The sequence below is a fragment of the Sus scrofa genome, chromosome 13, assembly GCF_000003025.6.
Source record: "Sus scrofa isolate TJ Tabasco breed Duroc chromosome 13, Sscrofa11.1, whole genome shotgun sequence".
NCBI classification, from domain to species: Eukaryota; Metazoa; Chordata; class Mammalia; order Artiodactyla; family Suidae; genus Sus; species Sus scrofa.
The window spans coordinates 4,453,661-4,472,618 of NC_010455.5; the positions used below are offsets into that span (position 1 = coordinate 4,453,661).

Sequence of the window (18,958 nt, forward strand, 5' to 3'; positions counted from 1 at the left end):
TCATTGAATTATTTTTCTAATCTGAACAAGTAGCTTGAAATACAAAACTCCTAGAAAACATGTCAACCAGACCAAACTACTTCTACATCTATCTCAGAACAGAGCATCTATAATCACAGGACAAAAACTACGTCCATATGTTTGATGATACTAGGATGTCTTTTAAATTTCAAATATTCTCTCATTAGCAGGCTATTTCTTATTCCAGAGCTGCTTTATTGATTTTTTCCTTATTTCTAGGCACATAATATTCATTCTCAATTGTATCATTATCAACTATTTCATATAATTTTGTGCAATTTAAAGGTTCACGTTTTCAACTCCCAGTTCAATGTTTTGATCATTGATTTAAATATATCAAACATCTATGATATACTGAAATCTAAAACTTTAACACTGTCAAAATAGCAGTTCATGCAAAGAAACAATGTCATCGGAATGAAGCATATATATAAATACCCATGTTGTATGAGTGTGTCACTCGGGGATGTAAGGCCAATGGAAATCTAGTCATTCTAGCAGAGTCCAGGCCCCCGACTGAAGGCATTGCTGGAGGAGAAAATCGGGACTGCCTTTGTTCATACTGTGCCCCTCACAGAAAACTCCTGTTCCTCTATTATGTCTAGCAATTATCTCCCTCCAAACTACCACCTACCTTCACTTTTACCTAGCCCATCTGGTGATCTCCTACTCTTGGTAGAAGGCTCCCTTTACAGCCACAGTCATCATCTATGGTGGTTGCTGCCATGTTTGTCTCCCCTCTGAGACCATGAGTGCACCAAGGTTAGGGTCTGAGTTTCTTCTCTGGGTCTAGCACCCCAGCTTATCTGTAATGTGTGTACAATAAGGATTTGCAGAATGGCTTGAAGATAGGTTAGCTATCTTGAACAACAATAATCCACTCCCCCCACACACATATATAAACAAATGTCAGAAAAGCACTTGTGAAAGCTATGGATTAAAAATAAATGAAAAAATAGGGATACTAGTTATTCCCACTTTCCCTTAAAAGGGAAGGTGATCTGATATAGAAAATACACAAATACTGGATATTAATTTTTATTAAAATATTCCATGAAAATTTTACATTTAAACTATATATTTGAGACTTAAGAATTGTCCACCAAATTAAACCTCAGAAATTAAGGATTATACGAGCTATGTAACAATAAAGCATAAATAAGTAAATAAGCAAGATATTTGTAAAATATTTATAAAGATTTATAACTTTCCACTTTTAAACCCTAATTCCATGCATGATTTTCTCAAATTATAGGTCCAGTAACACACTTCAACATTATTGCCTAAAAATATAATTAAATCTATTTCACTCCCATCCCTAAAACACGCAGTGCACTGATACACACTACAGAGAGTGACAATGTGGCTGATGGGCGTTTCCACCACAAACCAGAGGGCACAGAAGTGCTTCCAGGGATCCAGGACTCTCAGTGCTGACTGACTCAGAGCTCATCCCCATACTTCACATGCATGCCTGTCTTTTCAAAGGTAAACATTTACACAGCCTTGGATGATTGGAGCTTGCAGCTGACTTTGTAAACAAACAAATTCAAAACAAAACAAAAACTCCCCCAAAGCCTGGCTACAGATAATAAAAAGGGCTTGAAGGGGCTTCTGAAGGAAAGGAACTCAAGCTGTAACATATATGCTCAGGTCAGTTTGGATTATGTTAATTTAAGGCTGTAAATGCAAATAAACCCTTTAATTATTTAAATAAAAGGTTACATATTTTCAGAGCCTTAAGTGATCAATAATTAGTTCAAAAAGATTATATGTTATAGAAAAGTGACCAGTTCCATGGCCATAAAATATAATAAAGCTACATCAAGAAGATACATTCATCACTTACATGTGATTTTTTATAGCACTTGTGATGGAACATGGTGGAAGATTATGTGTGAAAAAGAATGTGTGTGTGTATATATAAATGACTGGGTCACTTTTCTGTACAGTAGGAATTGACAGAACATTGTAAATCAATTATAATAGAAAAAATAAAAATCCTACAAAAAGTGATTTTTTCTTCTGCCAACAAATACAGCTTCATTATGGAAAAAGAATAAAAGGTAATCTTCTGATTTTAGTTTTCAGAAAATACAAAGGTTACACATTTTGTGCTCTTTGAAATTATCATTTAACTATAAAAGTTGTGATGCTACTTGAACAAATATAGAAAGAATTAAGAAAATTTGATGAGATTGTGAAGCTAAATATAAGTATGGATTTTATAAATTTTCTTCTTATATAATCTATAGATAACTGTAGATACCTGTAGATCTGACCTTTTATAAACAACTGTAGATCTTGTTCTTAAATACTCACTTATTGTGATTTTGGAACTGTACAGTTTTTACAATAATTTTCTAAGAGGAAGGACAACTTTAGTATGTGAAAAAGTTGATTAAAACTTAAAAGGAAATTTAGAAAAGAGGGAAAAAAAAGAAAAACTAGTACTGCTACTTAAAACATTTTAGGTGACTGGGCCAGGTGTTCTACACATTTGTAGGTATAATGTCTACAACTGTGATATAAGAACTGTTAAAAATTCAGCTTTACAATGAAGTAACTAGGAAATAGGAAGGTTGCCTATGGTCACACAGGAAGTGCTGGAGCTAAGATGTGAATTTCAGTTTGTGTTCTTTTTTTTTTTGCTCTTTAGTGCCACATCTGCAGCATACAGGTGTTCCCAGGCTAGGGGTTGAATCAGAGCTGTAGCCACTGGCCTACAACACAGCCACAGCAACATGGGATTCCAGCAGTGTCTGCAAACTACACAACAGCTCACAGCAACGCCAGATCCTTAACACACTGAGCGAGGCCAGGGATAGAACCTGCATCCTCACGAACACTAGTTGGGTTCGTTACCACTGAGCCACAATGGCAACTCTAGTTTGTCTTATTTCTGTGTGCTTTTTCCAAACTGTTCCCTAAATCATGTATTTATTCTTAAGAACTTAAAGAGTTGGTCATATAATGATGTATAGATTCTCAACAACAAAGTGAAGAAAGCAACATTCTAAGAATCAGGAGAGAAACCCTAATTCTAGGTCCTCCTCTCTCATATATTTACTATGCTACGTCTTAGAAAAATAATTGAAATAGCAAGGCTTTAGGAACTTAAGATGACTGGATGGAGAAGGAGTGGGACAGGGAGATCAGGTTGGCCTCAATTATCTTTAGGGTATACCATGGACTGAATGTGGTCCCGAAAAATCCCTATTTTTGATCCTGACACTCAATTTGATAGTGTTTGGGGGTAAAGCCTTTGGGAGGTGATTAAGTCACCAGGGCTTAGCCAACATGAATGGCTTTAATTCCCTTACAAAAAGAGACTCCCGGAGGGCTTTCTAGCTCCTTCAGTCATGTGAGAACACAGTGAAAAGACTCCATCTGTGAACCAGGAAGTGGGCTCCATCAAACACTAAATCTGTCAGTATCTTAATCTTGAACTTCCCAGACTCTACCTAGATTGTGAGAAATAAATTTCTGTTGTTTATGAGCTCTGGTACCAGTCTCTGGCATTTTGTTACAGCAGCACAAACAAACTAATACAGTATTACTTTCAGCAATTAAACTGATTTTATGATTCCACATTCTTAAAAATAACAGATTAATTATTTTATATCATTCTAAGAGTATGACCAGAATCAAGGTTTCTAAATTTTAAATCCCGAATATGCTTTTACCCTATTATCTCTAATATTTTGAGTCACTGCTTCATTGTTATTTCAAGAGATATATGGCACTTTTACATACGAACGGGGGGTATAATTTCACCAAAAATAAATATAAATAATGTAAGGATATTTCCCACAACCTTCCAAACTATTAATTACATGTAAATAGAATACATAAAATATGTGTTAAAACTTGAAGCCTAATTTTTAAAATTTCCTCAATAACTAAAGAAAGTTCAAATTAATGTATTTTTTTCTTATTCAGGAAAAGACAAACTTTAAATTCAAAAAGCTAAACCAACTATAGTTTAAAAACAAAAATTTTAACCACTTAAACAGCACTGACTCTATGCACTCTAGAACATACCACACTGAGAAAAGGCAACTGTGGAAGCTCTAGTCAATATCAAGAAATTATACTACCAGTACTTTAGAGCCAAATAGCTTTTTATTTTCTTTCCTTAAAAGCAGTTTATAAGTATTCAAGGGCCATATATTTTTCAAGGCTCAAGTCACCCCAATATGCCAGCTGCAGGATTTACTAATTCAAAAGACAGACACAAGTATTTTACAATCCTTTTTTGCATCCAAATAGCTACATTTTTAATTCAACATCAGGATTTCTGACTATATCCTTACAATTTTTGTTTATGAATATAACTTGTAACTGAACAATCACCGGTCGATTGTTATTATTTTGAACTGTGTCTCCTGGAGTCAATATTTCATTTAAAATACTATTTCGAAATTATCCAATTGTCAAAATCCAGAAGACAGTACATTTTCCTAATGGCATCGCTTGGGAAAATACACTCAGAAGTGGTACCATACGAAATTAAATTGTAAAAATAATTAGGGTTGGCTAGGTGATTTACCACTGTACATCTAGAAAATCTAAGTTAAATATACAAATTTATTTAAAAATAATCTATAATGACATATTCTATCCTATGCCATTTGTACAATGCCAAGATGTTGTCTGAAATTTAAGCAATATTTTGAGTTTTCCAGAGAATGTCAATAACTGGTCTGAGTTTTCGCTAACTAAAGTGACTATTAAACCAACAGATTTTAACATGAATTTGTGGCTATATAAACACAGTCTAAATCTTATAAAAAATGAGGCAAAAATAAAGTTATTTTCAATACTGGTAATTACAACATTCTACAGTTAAAAATTACATTGACTCAAAAACTATCATTATCACCAATGAACTTTTGAAGAATATCATAATTTGATTAATAAAGACATTTAGAAACAGGGTAAAAAAGGAAAGTTTAAAAATGTTCACCTTCAATTTATTTCATAGGTCACTGTTATACCATCTAATAAGATAATTAAAAACATGCAAGCAGCTGGTACTACAGCTAAACAGATTAATGTAATAGTCTGTAGTCATATGTGCTGGCAAGGGGCTCGCCTCTTTGTGGAGAGGAGAAGGTCAGCTGCCCTTGGGAAGAGGCGGGGGATGGGGAGAGAACCATGTGGCCCCCGTGCTACAGCCACTAAGTCAAACACCTACTCTAAACTGCTCATCGGCAAACTACTTCTCTGCTTTCATACCAAGCAAGGGTCTCTTAAGTTTTAATGGTTAAATAAGAAACAAAGAAAAGCTCATTTAATCTACAGAAAATACTATCATTGGTCTTTAAAAAACACAGGATTGCATAAACCAATACTATCTCCCCAATTCTTATAGTCTTTCCATTTTAACACATCATCTGCAAATTAGTTGGGAGATACACACATCAAATTTTAACAAAAACTTCCAAAACAAGGTCTAGTCTATTACATAGGCAGCATATAATTATCATACTGGTGCCTTAGGAGCTAAAAGCAACTGTACCCTGTCCAAATCAATGAAGCAAAACCATAAAAGACACAAATCCAAAGTAAAACCTCTTAGCCTATAAAAAACAAATCTATGAGCATTAGGTACATAAAGTTATAGTTAAGATCCCTCAATCATAAATTTCAAAATTCCAAAAATCCACCTCTGAACTTATATAGTAAAACACGCATACAAATTTGTGATACAAAGGCAACATCGAAAAAATATCAGAGACTGAGACTATCAAGCCTCAGGTTAAGCTTAGCCTCCTTTCTGCTAATAGATAAAAAGTTATTTTCCTCTAAGACGTTTTGTTTTTAAATCACCCTTTTGGTGTCTCTATACTAGCACACTGTAAAAAAAATTCTATGAAGATGACAATAATGATGCCACTGACTGGAAGATATAAGCAGCTAACAGTTATTCAGCATTTACCACACAATATTATCCCATTGACTTCTTGTGACAAGTGTGTTTTATTATACACACATTCAAGTGAGGAAACTGAGCCTGTCCAAATTCTCCAAAGTATTTGGAGTCAGAATAAGAACCAACTCACTATGTTTATTATTATTAACAAATGAAAAACAAAACAAGAAAAAGAGACTGTGCCCTCTTAAAACTGACAATCCAAGAGCACAATAATATAAACAAATAATGGAAAGACTATAAACTTAAGTGACAATTCAAATCTGAATTCAGAAGTTAATAAAACTTCAGCATATGCCATAAAGGAGTACACAGTGGAGGGTTAAGTGAAGACTAAGGCAACAAAGTTGCCAACTTACAAGAGGTAAGTAAGCACAGCAAATTAATAATAACAATGCCTGACTTTCATTTAGATTTTCAAAAGGTTTTATCTTACACAATTCTATCTCCATCTTTAAAACAGCTGAGAGAGAGAGAAGCAGGTCAGACATTAAATGTCTATTCTATAAATGATCAATTAAAGCTAATTATTATCCCAGGCACAAGCATATATAGTGCTTGAGTGTGCTGGTACTAGGTTGACAGCCAGAGTTGTCTGTGAAGAAAGGTCAGGATTTTTGAGGCAGTTTAAATAATATAAAGGAAGACTTGTTAGGCTAAAGGATATCTGAGGGTTAGAATATTCACATTTTTCTAATAACCTATTTGTAGTTGGTTTAAAAGAGCTCTGACAGTAACAGAAAATTATTTTTATTTTCAAAATTGAATTTTATTGATAATTCTGTTGCCATTTTAGTATGATTCTGTCTCTAACAATTCCTAGGTTTTATCAGTTAACCTGATGTGAAAATATACCCTAGAGCTGTGCTTCTATGAATTCTGTATTTAACCCAAGTGTCAAATTCACATGTAAGCTCATTATATTGTAAAAGCTATTGCCTACTGAGTAGAAAAATATTCATTTCACACCTTAAATACTATAATGCTATTTAATAACAGCATTGGTCTGCCAACTATTAAAAGCTCATTTTTATAGACTGTACTACCTGAGCTCTTATCGTGCCTTTTTAATTATGACAATAAATTAATATCCTAACATTACAACACTGACAGGCATTGATTAAAACTATATTAGTTAACACCATTAGTATTTATTGCACAAAGTTGCATTAGAAGTTCATTTTCAAAGTACAATTATCATTCAACAATACTAAGGTACTTTAATGTTCAAACTATTCAAGAACAAAATAAACTACGAGATAATACTATGACATCATATTAATGCATTTCTCTTAACTTTATATTATGTCCATTAGTTACTATAATTAGCTAAACTACAAATGTAGTTATGAAATATAATTTATCAAAAAATTTACACATAAATGTGATTTTCCTTCCTTTGAAATACATCTTTATTTTCCTTTTGTCTTGAGATTTTTAAAACTGTGTTAATATCTAATAATGATATTCCACCATGGATTTCACACACAATATCATCTTAGCATCCCTCAGTTAATGCAAAACATGAGTATTTATTTAAATATCTTTTATGCTCATCTCTCTTTTTTTTTTTTTGGCATGATCAACATGTTGAGACAGAAGATTCTACCTGTTATTTAATATACCAAATTCCAAGCTTTCTCTTATACTTCAGCACTTAAAAGAAGGACCTGGAAAATTCCAACATTTATAAGGTAGGAGTGGTTCAGAGAAAATATGATGACAACATATGAGCTTTACTGCTGTGATAATACCCTTCTAGAACATCACAAGAACATAAGCCTTTTGTAGTATTCATGACACTTGAATGACTGATTATTTATAAAGACCCCAACTAGTATAAAATAAAGATGTCAGGCATCTCCATTACCATGTCATTTCTGGAATTCATAAACAAATTGTAAAAACTTTCACAATTACCACATTCTGATTAAGTGCTTCCTTATATAAGGCCCTACTCTAGATGTTAAAAGTTGCCTAGAATTTGAAGAAACAAAGAAAACAGTACCAATTAAGCATATAGAATATGTATTTAAGAAAAATGTAAAGATTCTGAGCATAAATTCCATATTTACTATAGAAAATAAGGAATTTCTGCTTAATAGTCATAATATTAATGTTAAGTGTACCGTGGTTCTTGCATATGTTTTATAATGTCGATACACAAGTATCAGAACTTACTAACCACAAGGGCAATGTACTCCAATTAAAGTATCTCTTTAAGAACCTTCATTGCTACCTCTTACTCCAAAATGTATTAGTACTGAATCTGTACTTTTTCCCTAATAGAACAGAATCTAGTTCTTGCATCACTTTGGTTCAGAACATGAATTTTCAAATATTACTGGAAATACTTGAATCTTTCCTCTTCCTAGGTTTCCTTGTTAAGAAGGTACAAGACCTATAAACATTAGGCAAATTCAAGTTATAAAGAGAATATTAACAAGTGACTAGATAAGATGCATGCTTTCTTAATTAGTGCCTCCTTTTTAAAAACGGCTAATTGAGATATAACTGTCCTGTTTGCTGAAGAGCCAAACGGGACGTTAACAGACAGCACTTACTGTAAGTACAGATTATATTTTATACTGTCTGAGATGCTCACAAGCAATACACTCTGTATTAGCAGAAAACTTAAAGGAAGACTTTAGTTCTGCAGGAGATATACTAGAGAAACAAAAACAAAAATGGTTTATAATGAAGCTTAATACTATATCTGCATTTATTCCAATCATCCTACTACGGGATAACAACAAATATTTACAATAAATTCATTTATTCAAGAACTAAGAATGTTCTATTTTCCATTACTCAGTAAGTCTGCAGAACAATCACGTATCACAATATTCTTTACATCTGTCATATTTTTAAATAGGTTACAACTCCTTACTACTCTAAGATTAGAATCCTGTAAGATTAAGTATTTAGCACATTACCTTGTAATACTATATAGCTATGTATTCACCACATACCTATAGGAATTAAAAGTCCCATCAGACTCTAAAGTAGAACTTGTTCTTCTTCCATTTTGATTTGAATCTCCTAGAAAAGAAAATTGTAAACATTGAAATAATGGAGATTATGAAACTGCATGTTTCAGTTGAAAAGCTACTGTGTGGCAGTTCCATGCAGTATACGGAGTCAAAAAACACACATCCCCTTATTCCGCCCTCAAATATCTTTTGTCATCAGAGCCTTTTAAGCAAAAAAAATTCATTTTGATGCTAAAAATATAGACCACTCCTAACTTAGATAGGAATACTTCCAAAGGCACTGCAACAAAAACAAACGATGTATAATATGGCTATTTTCTTCTCATGAATCACAGACAAAACCAAAATTTGTAGACCATTTAATCACACACTTATGTTTATAAACAAGCGGCAACTTTTTATTGGTGACCTATCCACTGGAAGAGTCAAAAGAGAGCAGGCAGAGAGCAGACCTGGAATGTTTTCCTGCCCCAAGTGCTCCCCTCTCTAGGAATGTGGTCAGCAGAAAAGGAGAACAGAAAGCTGACTTGAGAGATGGTAATCCAGAATGTATTCGAAGGAGCTTTTAATATACTTTAATAGTCTTCCCAAAACTTTATGTTTCAACTGAGGGCAAAAGTTAAGTTCAACAGTTAAAAAACAAAAACAAAAACAAAAACACCAAAACAAACAAACAAACAAAAAACCCTCAGCAACATCAAAAAGTATTTCTGCCTCACGTAATTATATAGAACTTTTAGGGACAAAACATTTCCACTCAAGCATATTCATCAAATCAGAGTTAGAACAAATTCGTGCCTATCAGTTTAAAGATCAAAAAATAAAAATAATTTTGCTAAAGAAGCTTAAAAAAGGCTTAACAGTGCCACAATAAAAAAATACACATTCGTATTGACAGAAATTTGATTTTAGCTTAAAGCTTAAAATATATACTCCAAAGTACAGCTTTTATGAAACCATAGAATACTACAAAATACATCATTTATTCATAGAAACAAATTTAACAGACCAGAATCTGATTACATTTTATACCCCTAATCCTGTAATACAACTTGCAAACATCAGGTTATACTGACTTTTATGATATTTAAAGCTTAATAATTTAATGATTTATCTAATTTTAATTTATACTTTTAAACCACTTTGAGCATCCTAAGGTACCACTGGAGATCACCACAGTGGTCCCGGTTAAGTCAAATAGTAATTACAGAGCTTTCAGTTTAGAGATGAGATAATTTTTAATTATTGAATGTAGCACTTAAGGTACCATACTTATATGATTATGCTGCTCATTAAATGGTTATTGAAAGCTAAAATGTAATTTTAATGACAGCTACCTATTTTTCTTTGCACATTTTATAGCTGACAGATTAGTCAAGAATGTTGGTTCTCTTCAAAATCTTTTAGAAGGATGAGAATTAATCTGAGTCCACTTACTAAACTTTTAAGTCTAGCCTTTTTCCAAAATACATTTTCAGATTTCTTTCATTAAGCAAAAATCCTAAAACGGATTACAGCATTTGAAAATATTGCCAAAGTTTAGAGAAGAAAATAGTCCAAAACACTTAAATGTTTAAGATCAATCTAGTTGAGTATATTCTGTTAACTCTTTGAAAACATGGGTACCATCAGATGACTCATACAACATACTTCATTTTCTTTTTAAAAAAATTAATGGCATCATCGTAAATAAACTAAAAAGATTTAAGGAAAATTAGTCTCTCTCTGTCTTACTAAATGAAAATTTCCTACAACACATGTTATTTAACAGCTTGCAGACATTTCCCGTGAAACGTTCTGTAATCAGCATAGAATAAGTACCATATCATACATTCAAAACATGAGCTTTCTTTCTCTTTAAAACTAAAGATTATGATTGCTTAAATAAATAAAATCTCAACAACAGAATATTTCTTGCCCTCTGCTGACATTTATCGTATCAAATATAAAATACTTCAAATAATTAATTAGACTTTCAGTTATGTAAACAAGGTTTTGACATCAAAATATATCATGAAGGTTTTCTTCATTTTATATCTGTTCGGAAATGAATACATCACATTAAATGTAAACTTCAAAGGATGGTGATAAGAGGAAAAAAGGAAGTTTTTCTGTCTCAAAAACAAACCAAATAAGGAGTACAATTATTTCTCTAAACAATATTAGAGAAAAGATTTCAGAGTTAGCTATATGGGAAAAAGGCAATAAAGTTTTGAAGTGGGAAAAACTGCTTTGTTCCTTCAATCCTCTAGTTGAAATTAATTATAGCAAATGTTTATGAAAACATCTGTTACTTAGAGTTGTAATTCTTAACTTTAGTATGGATGATTCCATACACTTATTTTGGAAGGAAACTGTCTGACAACTGAAAGGTTTACAAAAAACAGACAGAATTCTGTTGTAATTCTGGAAAAGTGAATATACAGTGTCCCATATCCTACAGGGGTTTTCATTTGTCTCAAACACTTGAAGGGGCTTAAAAGTGGTAACTAGGAGAATTCAAAGACAAAAGGAATGGTTCATTTTTCATTTAAACTGTTATACAATAAAAACATATCTGTATCACAAGAAAAAAACAACTGAGAATTAAAAACAAATGTTACTCTACTACCAAATTTGGGGCTAAGTATAATAAACTAAGTATTAATTTTAATAGATAGTTTCATAAGTCTAATGCCAATACAATCATGGGAAGGTATGTGCAGTGTTCCCGAAAAATAACAACAGAGGGTGCAAGAGAGTTTAATATGATGTTAGTTGCTGTTATTCTTGAACTAAGTTGTCAGGTAGCTGTAACTATAACAAGGATGAATAGGTTGTTTTCAGATCCTTCTCACTCTTTCTCTCACAACCACACACATGCACGCACATGGGTGCATGCATAAATACATTATTAAAGTAATCTCACACAAAGAAGAGACCTTTAAATGATGGAACAGTACAAATACTTAAATGAGTATTAGACTCCCTTTCACTTCCTGGAAAAGTAATTTAACAACAGAGTAAACTTTTATTCAAGTACAATTGTGACTTTAAAGGTATTTCAATATTTAATATAAACTAGTCAATAAATAGATTTAGAAATTTTTAAATACATAAATTATATACAATATATAACACGCATAAATTTTTTTTTGGTTCTGCCTGCAGCATGCACAAGTTCCTAGACCAGGGATTGAACCCATGCTGCAGCAGCAACCTGAGCTCCTGCAGTGACAATGCTGGATCCTCAACCCAGTGAGCCACAAGGGAACTCTTAACATAGAAATTTTATAGATCGCCATATATATGCATAACACTGTACAACATATATATTTATAGGAACAATTCATCAATTACCTGTGACCATTACGGTTTGAAATTTACATAACACGTTCATTTCTCATTAGTTTGTAAAATGAGTTCATAACATTCACAATTAAAATAAGTTGATTTGAAAAAAATGATCATATAGTTATACTACTTTTAATGAGGATACAAAGAGCACAGTATTTTCCATTAGTGATTTCTAACATACATGTATCTAAACTTATTAAGCCAGTAATATGTATAATGATGACTTAAATTTCAAAAATAGGATAAATTAAATTTGGACTCCTGTTAGGTTTTTAGCTGTAGTCATGTTTAGCTAAAGGCATTGACAATATCTGTCATTGCACTGTTGAGAAATCATGCTAAACAAAGGTTTACAATAGATTTCTATAGTAGTTTTTGAATGCATAAACATCTGCTTCATGAAGGGAGAACCAAGGTTTTAAACTAGGTTAGGTTAAAAACAACCAGAATAATGCTATAAATAAGCACACCCACTCAACTGTATCTTGATTTTACTTGTAAAAAATCCAGTTTTAGAGTATCACATCACATTGTAGGAATTTAGAAATGTACTACATAATTTTTAAAAATGTTGATCTCTGAATCATTAGAGAAATGTCATTAAGTGTGTGTAATGAATATGTAATAACAAAGGGAAAATATTTGGTTCAAACTGAGTTGAAAACAAAGCTATGGGTAGCCACATTTCAGTTTTGATAGGATAATATGGCATAAATAAATAGAATAAACACCTAAAACCTTTGTGTCTTTTAAATGAATTTGGATTACTATTGAAATGTTTTGGTTAAATTTAAAATCCCATTCAAAGTGAATGATTTCTTAAAAAATCTACAAATTAGAGTATATTCCTGTGTTGACATACAATCAAGGCACAGCATAATAAGCCAACATCATCTATGAAAACAGTAGCCCAAAAGGATGGTACCTCATTTCAGGAATCAGGTAAACAACAGTCTCTCTAAGCTAATTACTTATACTAAAAATCTAAGACTACCCACTAGGTCCAGGAGCCAGTGGCTCAAGTAAATATAGGAAATGTGTTCATTTAATAATTTTTCATTTTGTCTATTATTGTTAATTTATCTAGAGTCTAATGATTCAATGGCCAGGCTTGGTTCTCTATATAATACTTTCAAATTACTAGTTTAGATAATGAAATGCAGATGTGAAACATACATAGGAACTATTTTAAATAAATAATATTTCAAGTGGACAATTTAAATTCAAGAAGCTTAATACTTCTGTTATTTCTGTTAAACAGAATTCTTTTTAAAAAGAAAGCTGAGTGACATTAGCAGAGAGGCAGAATATATAACTCCAAATTTTCATCCTCCCACAGAATCACTGGAAAAAAAGCAAGTATCATAACCAATTTTGTGATGACTCTGGATAATGGTCAAAGAACCAAATGAACAATGAATCAAGAAAAAGGCAACATGAAAGCTCTGTGGAGTTTTTACTTGCCTACTCTACCCTCTCCCTAGATTAGCAGCAGTCCTGAAAAGGAAGCTAGTTCCCAGAGTGAGAGAATAAGATCTGGTTCTATAGAGAGCAGAGCTGACCATATTTGCAAAATATTGTGTACATGAATTCTAACTTGTTAGAAGCTACCTGAAGAAATGACATAAGACATTCATCCTTTTTTCATGTAACTAAAAACAAAGGGGAAAAAATGGTGGGCATTGCTTTTGAACACACTGCAAATTAAATTAAGAGCCAGCAGATGCCTGGGGCAAAAGATTATAATTGAAACATAAAATAGACCACCTAAGGCCTGGAAGAAAATGCTAGCAAGAGTTTCTTTGAGCAATTAAAACATTCAAAAGCACCCATGTATAAAGTGAGTGTAGAAAGCCATGCACGTGCCAAGAGCAAGATGCAAGATGACACAGAAACTGAAAAGACCGTAAGTTTCCACCTGCAACTGACCAAAGCAAACCTGGCCAATGATGAAAGACCGCAGCAGCACAAAACCAAAAGACAAAGAGAAGTTTGGGGCTTTGTTGTTTTCTGTTTTAGCTCCTGGCATTCAAAAACCATCTGTCAAAATCCTAGCTGAAGACAACCTAAGAAATAAAGACTTTAGGTATTTCTGTTGTGGCTCGGCAGTGACGAACCCGACTAGTGTCCATGAGGATATGAGTTCAATCCCCGGACTTGCACAATTGGTTAAGGATCTGGCATTGTCGTGAGCTATGGTGTATGTCACAGATGTGGCTTAGATCCTGTGTTGCTGTGGCTGTGGCGTAGGCCAGCAGCTGTACCTCTGACTCGACCCCTAACCTGGGAACTTCCAAATGCCACCAAATATGGTCTTAAAAAGCAAAAAAAGCAAAAGAAAAAAAGAAATAAAGACTTTAGTGACTGCATATGTCAAAAATAAGTCTTTGCAAAATTAAAAAAATGTGTATATTTCAGGAAAATAACCAGATGGACTGAAAGAGTCTTCAAGGAATATAAAAAATAGCTAACCCTGGAAAAGGAGAGAATCTGATTTCTACAGTTACCAAATTATAATATTCAAAGATCAGGCTGTTAACAACAACAAAATCATGAAGCATACAAAAAAACAGGAAGCATGGCTCATCACAGGAACAAAAATAAATTGAGAGAAACTATCCCTTAGAAATCTAAAAATTGGATTTACTAGACAAAGACATTCTATCAACTATCTTAAGGCTATTCAAAGAACAAAAAGAAAACATGGACAAAAAAGGAAAGAAATCATGTTGAGAATAAATCAACAAAATTAGAATATCAATACAGAGGTAGACATTTCAAAAGGAAATAGAATTTCTGGAGCTGAAAAATACAGTAATTGAATTGGAAAATTCACTAGAAAAGCTCAACAACAGGTCTGAGCAGGCTGAAGACAGAAATAACAAATTTGAATGTAGGACAACTGATATTATGGAGTCTGAGAAGCAAAAACAGAAAAGAAAAAAAAAAGATATACAGTAAAGAGAGCCTAAGAGACCTGTGTGACATCATCAAGCACATCAATATATGCATTATGAAAGTCTCAGAAATAGGAGACAAAGAGAGAGGAACAAAGAATATTTGAAGAAAATTCCCAAATTGGATGAAAGACAAAAACTTACAAATCCAATAGGTTCAATTAACTCTAGATGAGGATTAACTCAGAGACTTTTAAGTGGTTTTAAAAAGGCTATCAACCAAGAATTTTATATCTAGCAAAATGCTCCTTTGAAAATGAGTGAAAAGACATTCCTAGAGATACACAGAGGGTATGAGACTAGACAGTCCCTGAAAGAAAAGCTAATGGCAGACTTTCAGGTTGAAAGGAAAGAACACTACACAGGAACTCAAAGCTATGGGAAGAAAGAAAGATCTCTGGTATAGATAAAAATGTGAGCAAAATAAAGCCAGTATTATTGTATTTAAAGTCTGTAATGCCACACTTCATTACTAAAAGATATTTAAAAAGATAAAAATAACTATAAATAGATACTACTGAGCAAAAATGTATAAAAATGTAATTTATGACATAACATAAAAGGAAAATGGACAGAGCAATACAGATCAGATATTCTGTATGCTACAGAGTTAAGGTTGGCTATCAACTTGAAGTAGACTGTTAAAAATATAGGATTTAAATGTAATCCCTATGATAACCACAAAATAAAAAGCATAGCTAAAAAATTATATGACAGGAAATGAGAAGGGAACCAAAATGGTTACTACAAAAACAACAGCAGCAGTAGGAACAAAAAGCTAAACACAGGAAAAAGCACTAATGGAGGAAATGAGGGGAAATAGGTATAAAACATACAGAAAACAACAGTAATTCGGCAGGAGTAAATTCTTTCTTCTGGGTAGTTACCTTAAATGTAAATGGATTAAATTTTCCAATCAAAAGGCAGAGATTAGCAAAAATGGACATAAGAAAACCATGGTAAAAGTATAAGTTGTCTACAAGAGATGCATTTAAGATCCAAAGTAAAAGTATGGAAAAGATATTTCATGTAAAAATAACAAACAAAAAAAAAAAACTTTGACTATATTTAAGTCAAATTGTTACAACAAAGAAGTACATTATATATTGATAAAAGGATCAATACATGAAGAAGATATAACAATTACAAACATATATGTAGCAATGACAGAATATGATAATATATGAAACAAATATTGATAGACTTGGGGGAAGAAACAGACAGTTCTACAATAAAAATTGACAAATCGTCTAGAGAGAAGATCAGGAAGGAAACGGAGGACTTGAATAAGATTGTAAACCAAGGAGACCTAAGAGACATATATAGAGCACTCTAGACAACACAATACACCATCTTTTCAAGGGTGGCATATTCTCCGTAGATTAAGGCATAAAATCAGTCTCAGTATATTAAAAAAGACTGAAGTTATGTAAAGTACCTTCTCTGACTATAAAGGAATAGAGCTAGAAGTCAATTTCTGAGGGAAAACTGGAAAATTCTGAAGTACAGTAGATGCAAACGTGTGTTTCTATAGATACGAAGGCAGACAAACATAAATATGTAGGTAGGATCTATATAAACACACAGTAGTTAGAAATTTTAAGAAAAAAATACTGACAATGAACTTCCATTAAACTTTAATTTCCAATGAAAGAACACTTAATGAATTGATAAAATTCAACTTAATGAAATTATGAAGAAGAGGCAAAGGATCATGATTAAAAGCTAAGGCTTGAGCAAAATGGACCTGAGTACATGCTTTACCATTTACTTACTTGTTATTTAATTGGTCAATATTTCAGGGTCCTCATCTGTAAAATGAAGATAACAGTTTCTACCACAAAGTGTGGTTAGGAGGATTAGATAAGTGCAAGCAAAGAGTTTAGCATAGCATTTAGATATAATTATATTTAGGACAATACTTATATTTAGCATAGTATAAGTCCTCAGTAAATGTTAGCTGTAGTTGTTATGAACATTTTAATCAGTGAATGTGTTTAAAATACTGAATCCAGCAAAGGGATAAAAGTGTAAGTCTATTAGTTCTACGAGAGAGAATAAACTTATTCATAATATAAATAACTGAAAACTCTAACTCTTCTTAATGATTACAAAGTATCATTTCTGAGAGAATTTACAATTAATAAAGTTTATTTCATGAATTTTACAGCTCTGTGCAAGATTTGTGGTATCTATATATTATTACAAGAAGATTTAGAGTTTTCAGTTATTTATATTATGAATAAATTTATTTTCTCCCATAGAACTAACAGATATATGTTTTTTTTTTTTTTTTTTTTTTTTTAAAGGGCTGAAATCACAGCATATGGAGGTTCCAAGCTTAGGGGTTGAATCGGAGCTACCACTGCCAACCTATGACAGAGCCACAGCAATGCCAGATCTGAACCACACCTGTGACCTACACCACAGCTCACAGCAACACCAGATCCTTAACCCATTAAGCAAGGCCAGGGATCGAACCTACAACCTCATGGTTCCTAGTCAGATTTGTTTCCACTGCGCCACGATGGGAACTCCGAGATTTGTGGTATTTTTAATATCTTTCCTGATGATGATCATACCAAATACTGAATATGATAAATAGAAAGAGAGCGAAGAAATAGTAAAATTAAATCAAATTAGAGCCTTGAAATATAAAGTCGTCTAATCTATGAGCTTAATGTTTCCTGGTATTGACAAAATGTAGAAGGAATTAAAACTATAGTCAATCTAGTAATAAGCTAAAACTATCACATATATAAGACAGTATACAATATTACACATACATCAGAATAAAACAAGTAAGAAGATTGCATTAATGAGTTTGAGACTGAATGAAAACAAGGCCTAATTCCAAAGATAATCACAAATAATAACTACCTGATTTAAATTAACATGTATTAATAAATGCAACTGTTTCCATTTATTATGATTGTCATTTGGGGACATAACTGTCATCTCTCCAAGGCATTCCATGAACTTAAAGCTACCCGATGTCTTAGAAAAAAAAAAAGCAGACCAGGAATCAATGAAATAAAGAGAGTTCCAATGCAAAATTAACCTCTCTGGATCCTTCCATTCACATCTGTAACAAAGAGGGGTAGGATCAGATTAGCTCAAGCTCCTGAACACACTCATCATCCAAATCACATGGGGAGGTTTACAGGGTCTGTGTGTATGTGTATTGGCGGGGGGGGGGGGTGTTTGTAGGAGAAAAAGAGTTTGAAAAAAAGGATGAGGTTGAGATAAAATCTCATCCTTTGGGAGAGGATCCTCTATTTTAAAAGGTTTCCTAGATTATTGTGAGGACCCAAAAGTTTTTCCTAATACAAGATACTAAACTTCTACTGTGCTAAGTGACAGTCTCCTATAGAAGGCGATTTAATTTGCCCCAAATAGGGAGGGTGTCTTATGTGTAGTCATTTACTATGAACGACAAATGAGGTACAAGCTTGGATCTCATTTTCCAGCAGTAGTATTGGACTGCTTTGAGATATGCCAATTATGTACATTACCCTAATATGATCAGTTGCATGTACTGATTATCAAGGGAGGGTGAGGAATGAAGATGCCAAGTCGAACACTGCTGCAGGACTATGCGGTCCTCCTGTGGATCACCTGGGCTTCAAAAGTACCTTTCTTAGAGCTAGTTAATGAAAGCACCTTTATTAGAGTTACATAATGCCAATGCTATAATTGACAATTACAAAGCA

At 32.8% G+C, this 18,958-nt stretch overlaps 1 protein-coding gene across 7 annotated transcripts in view; it reads right to left on the minus strand.

The window, feature by feature from the left end:
* Positions 1–18,958, minus strand: part of TBC1D5 (TBC1 domain family member 5) — a 546,905-nt gene that overhangs the window by 262,117 nt on the left and 265,830 nt on the right. For all 7 annotated transcript variants that reach the window (XM_021069681.1, XM_021069680.1, XM_021069682.1 and 4 more), the window contains one exon: positions 8,932–9,001. In XM_021069681.1, the coding sequence (XP_020925340.1) occupies positions 8,932–9,001 (70 nt within the window). The remainder of the gene's footprint in view (positions 1–8,931; positions 9,002–18,958) is intronic.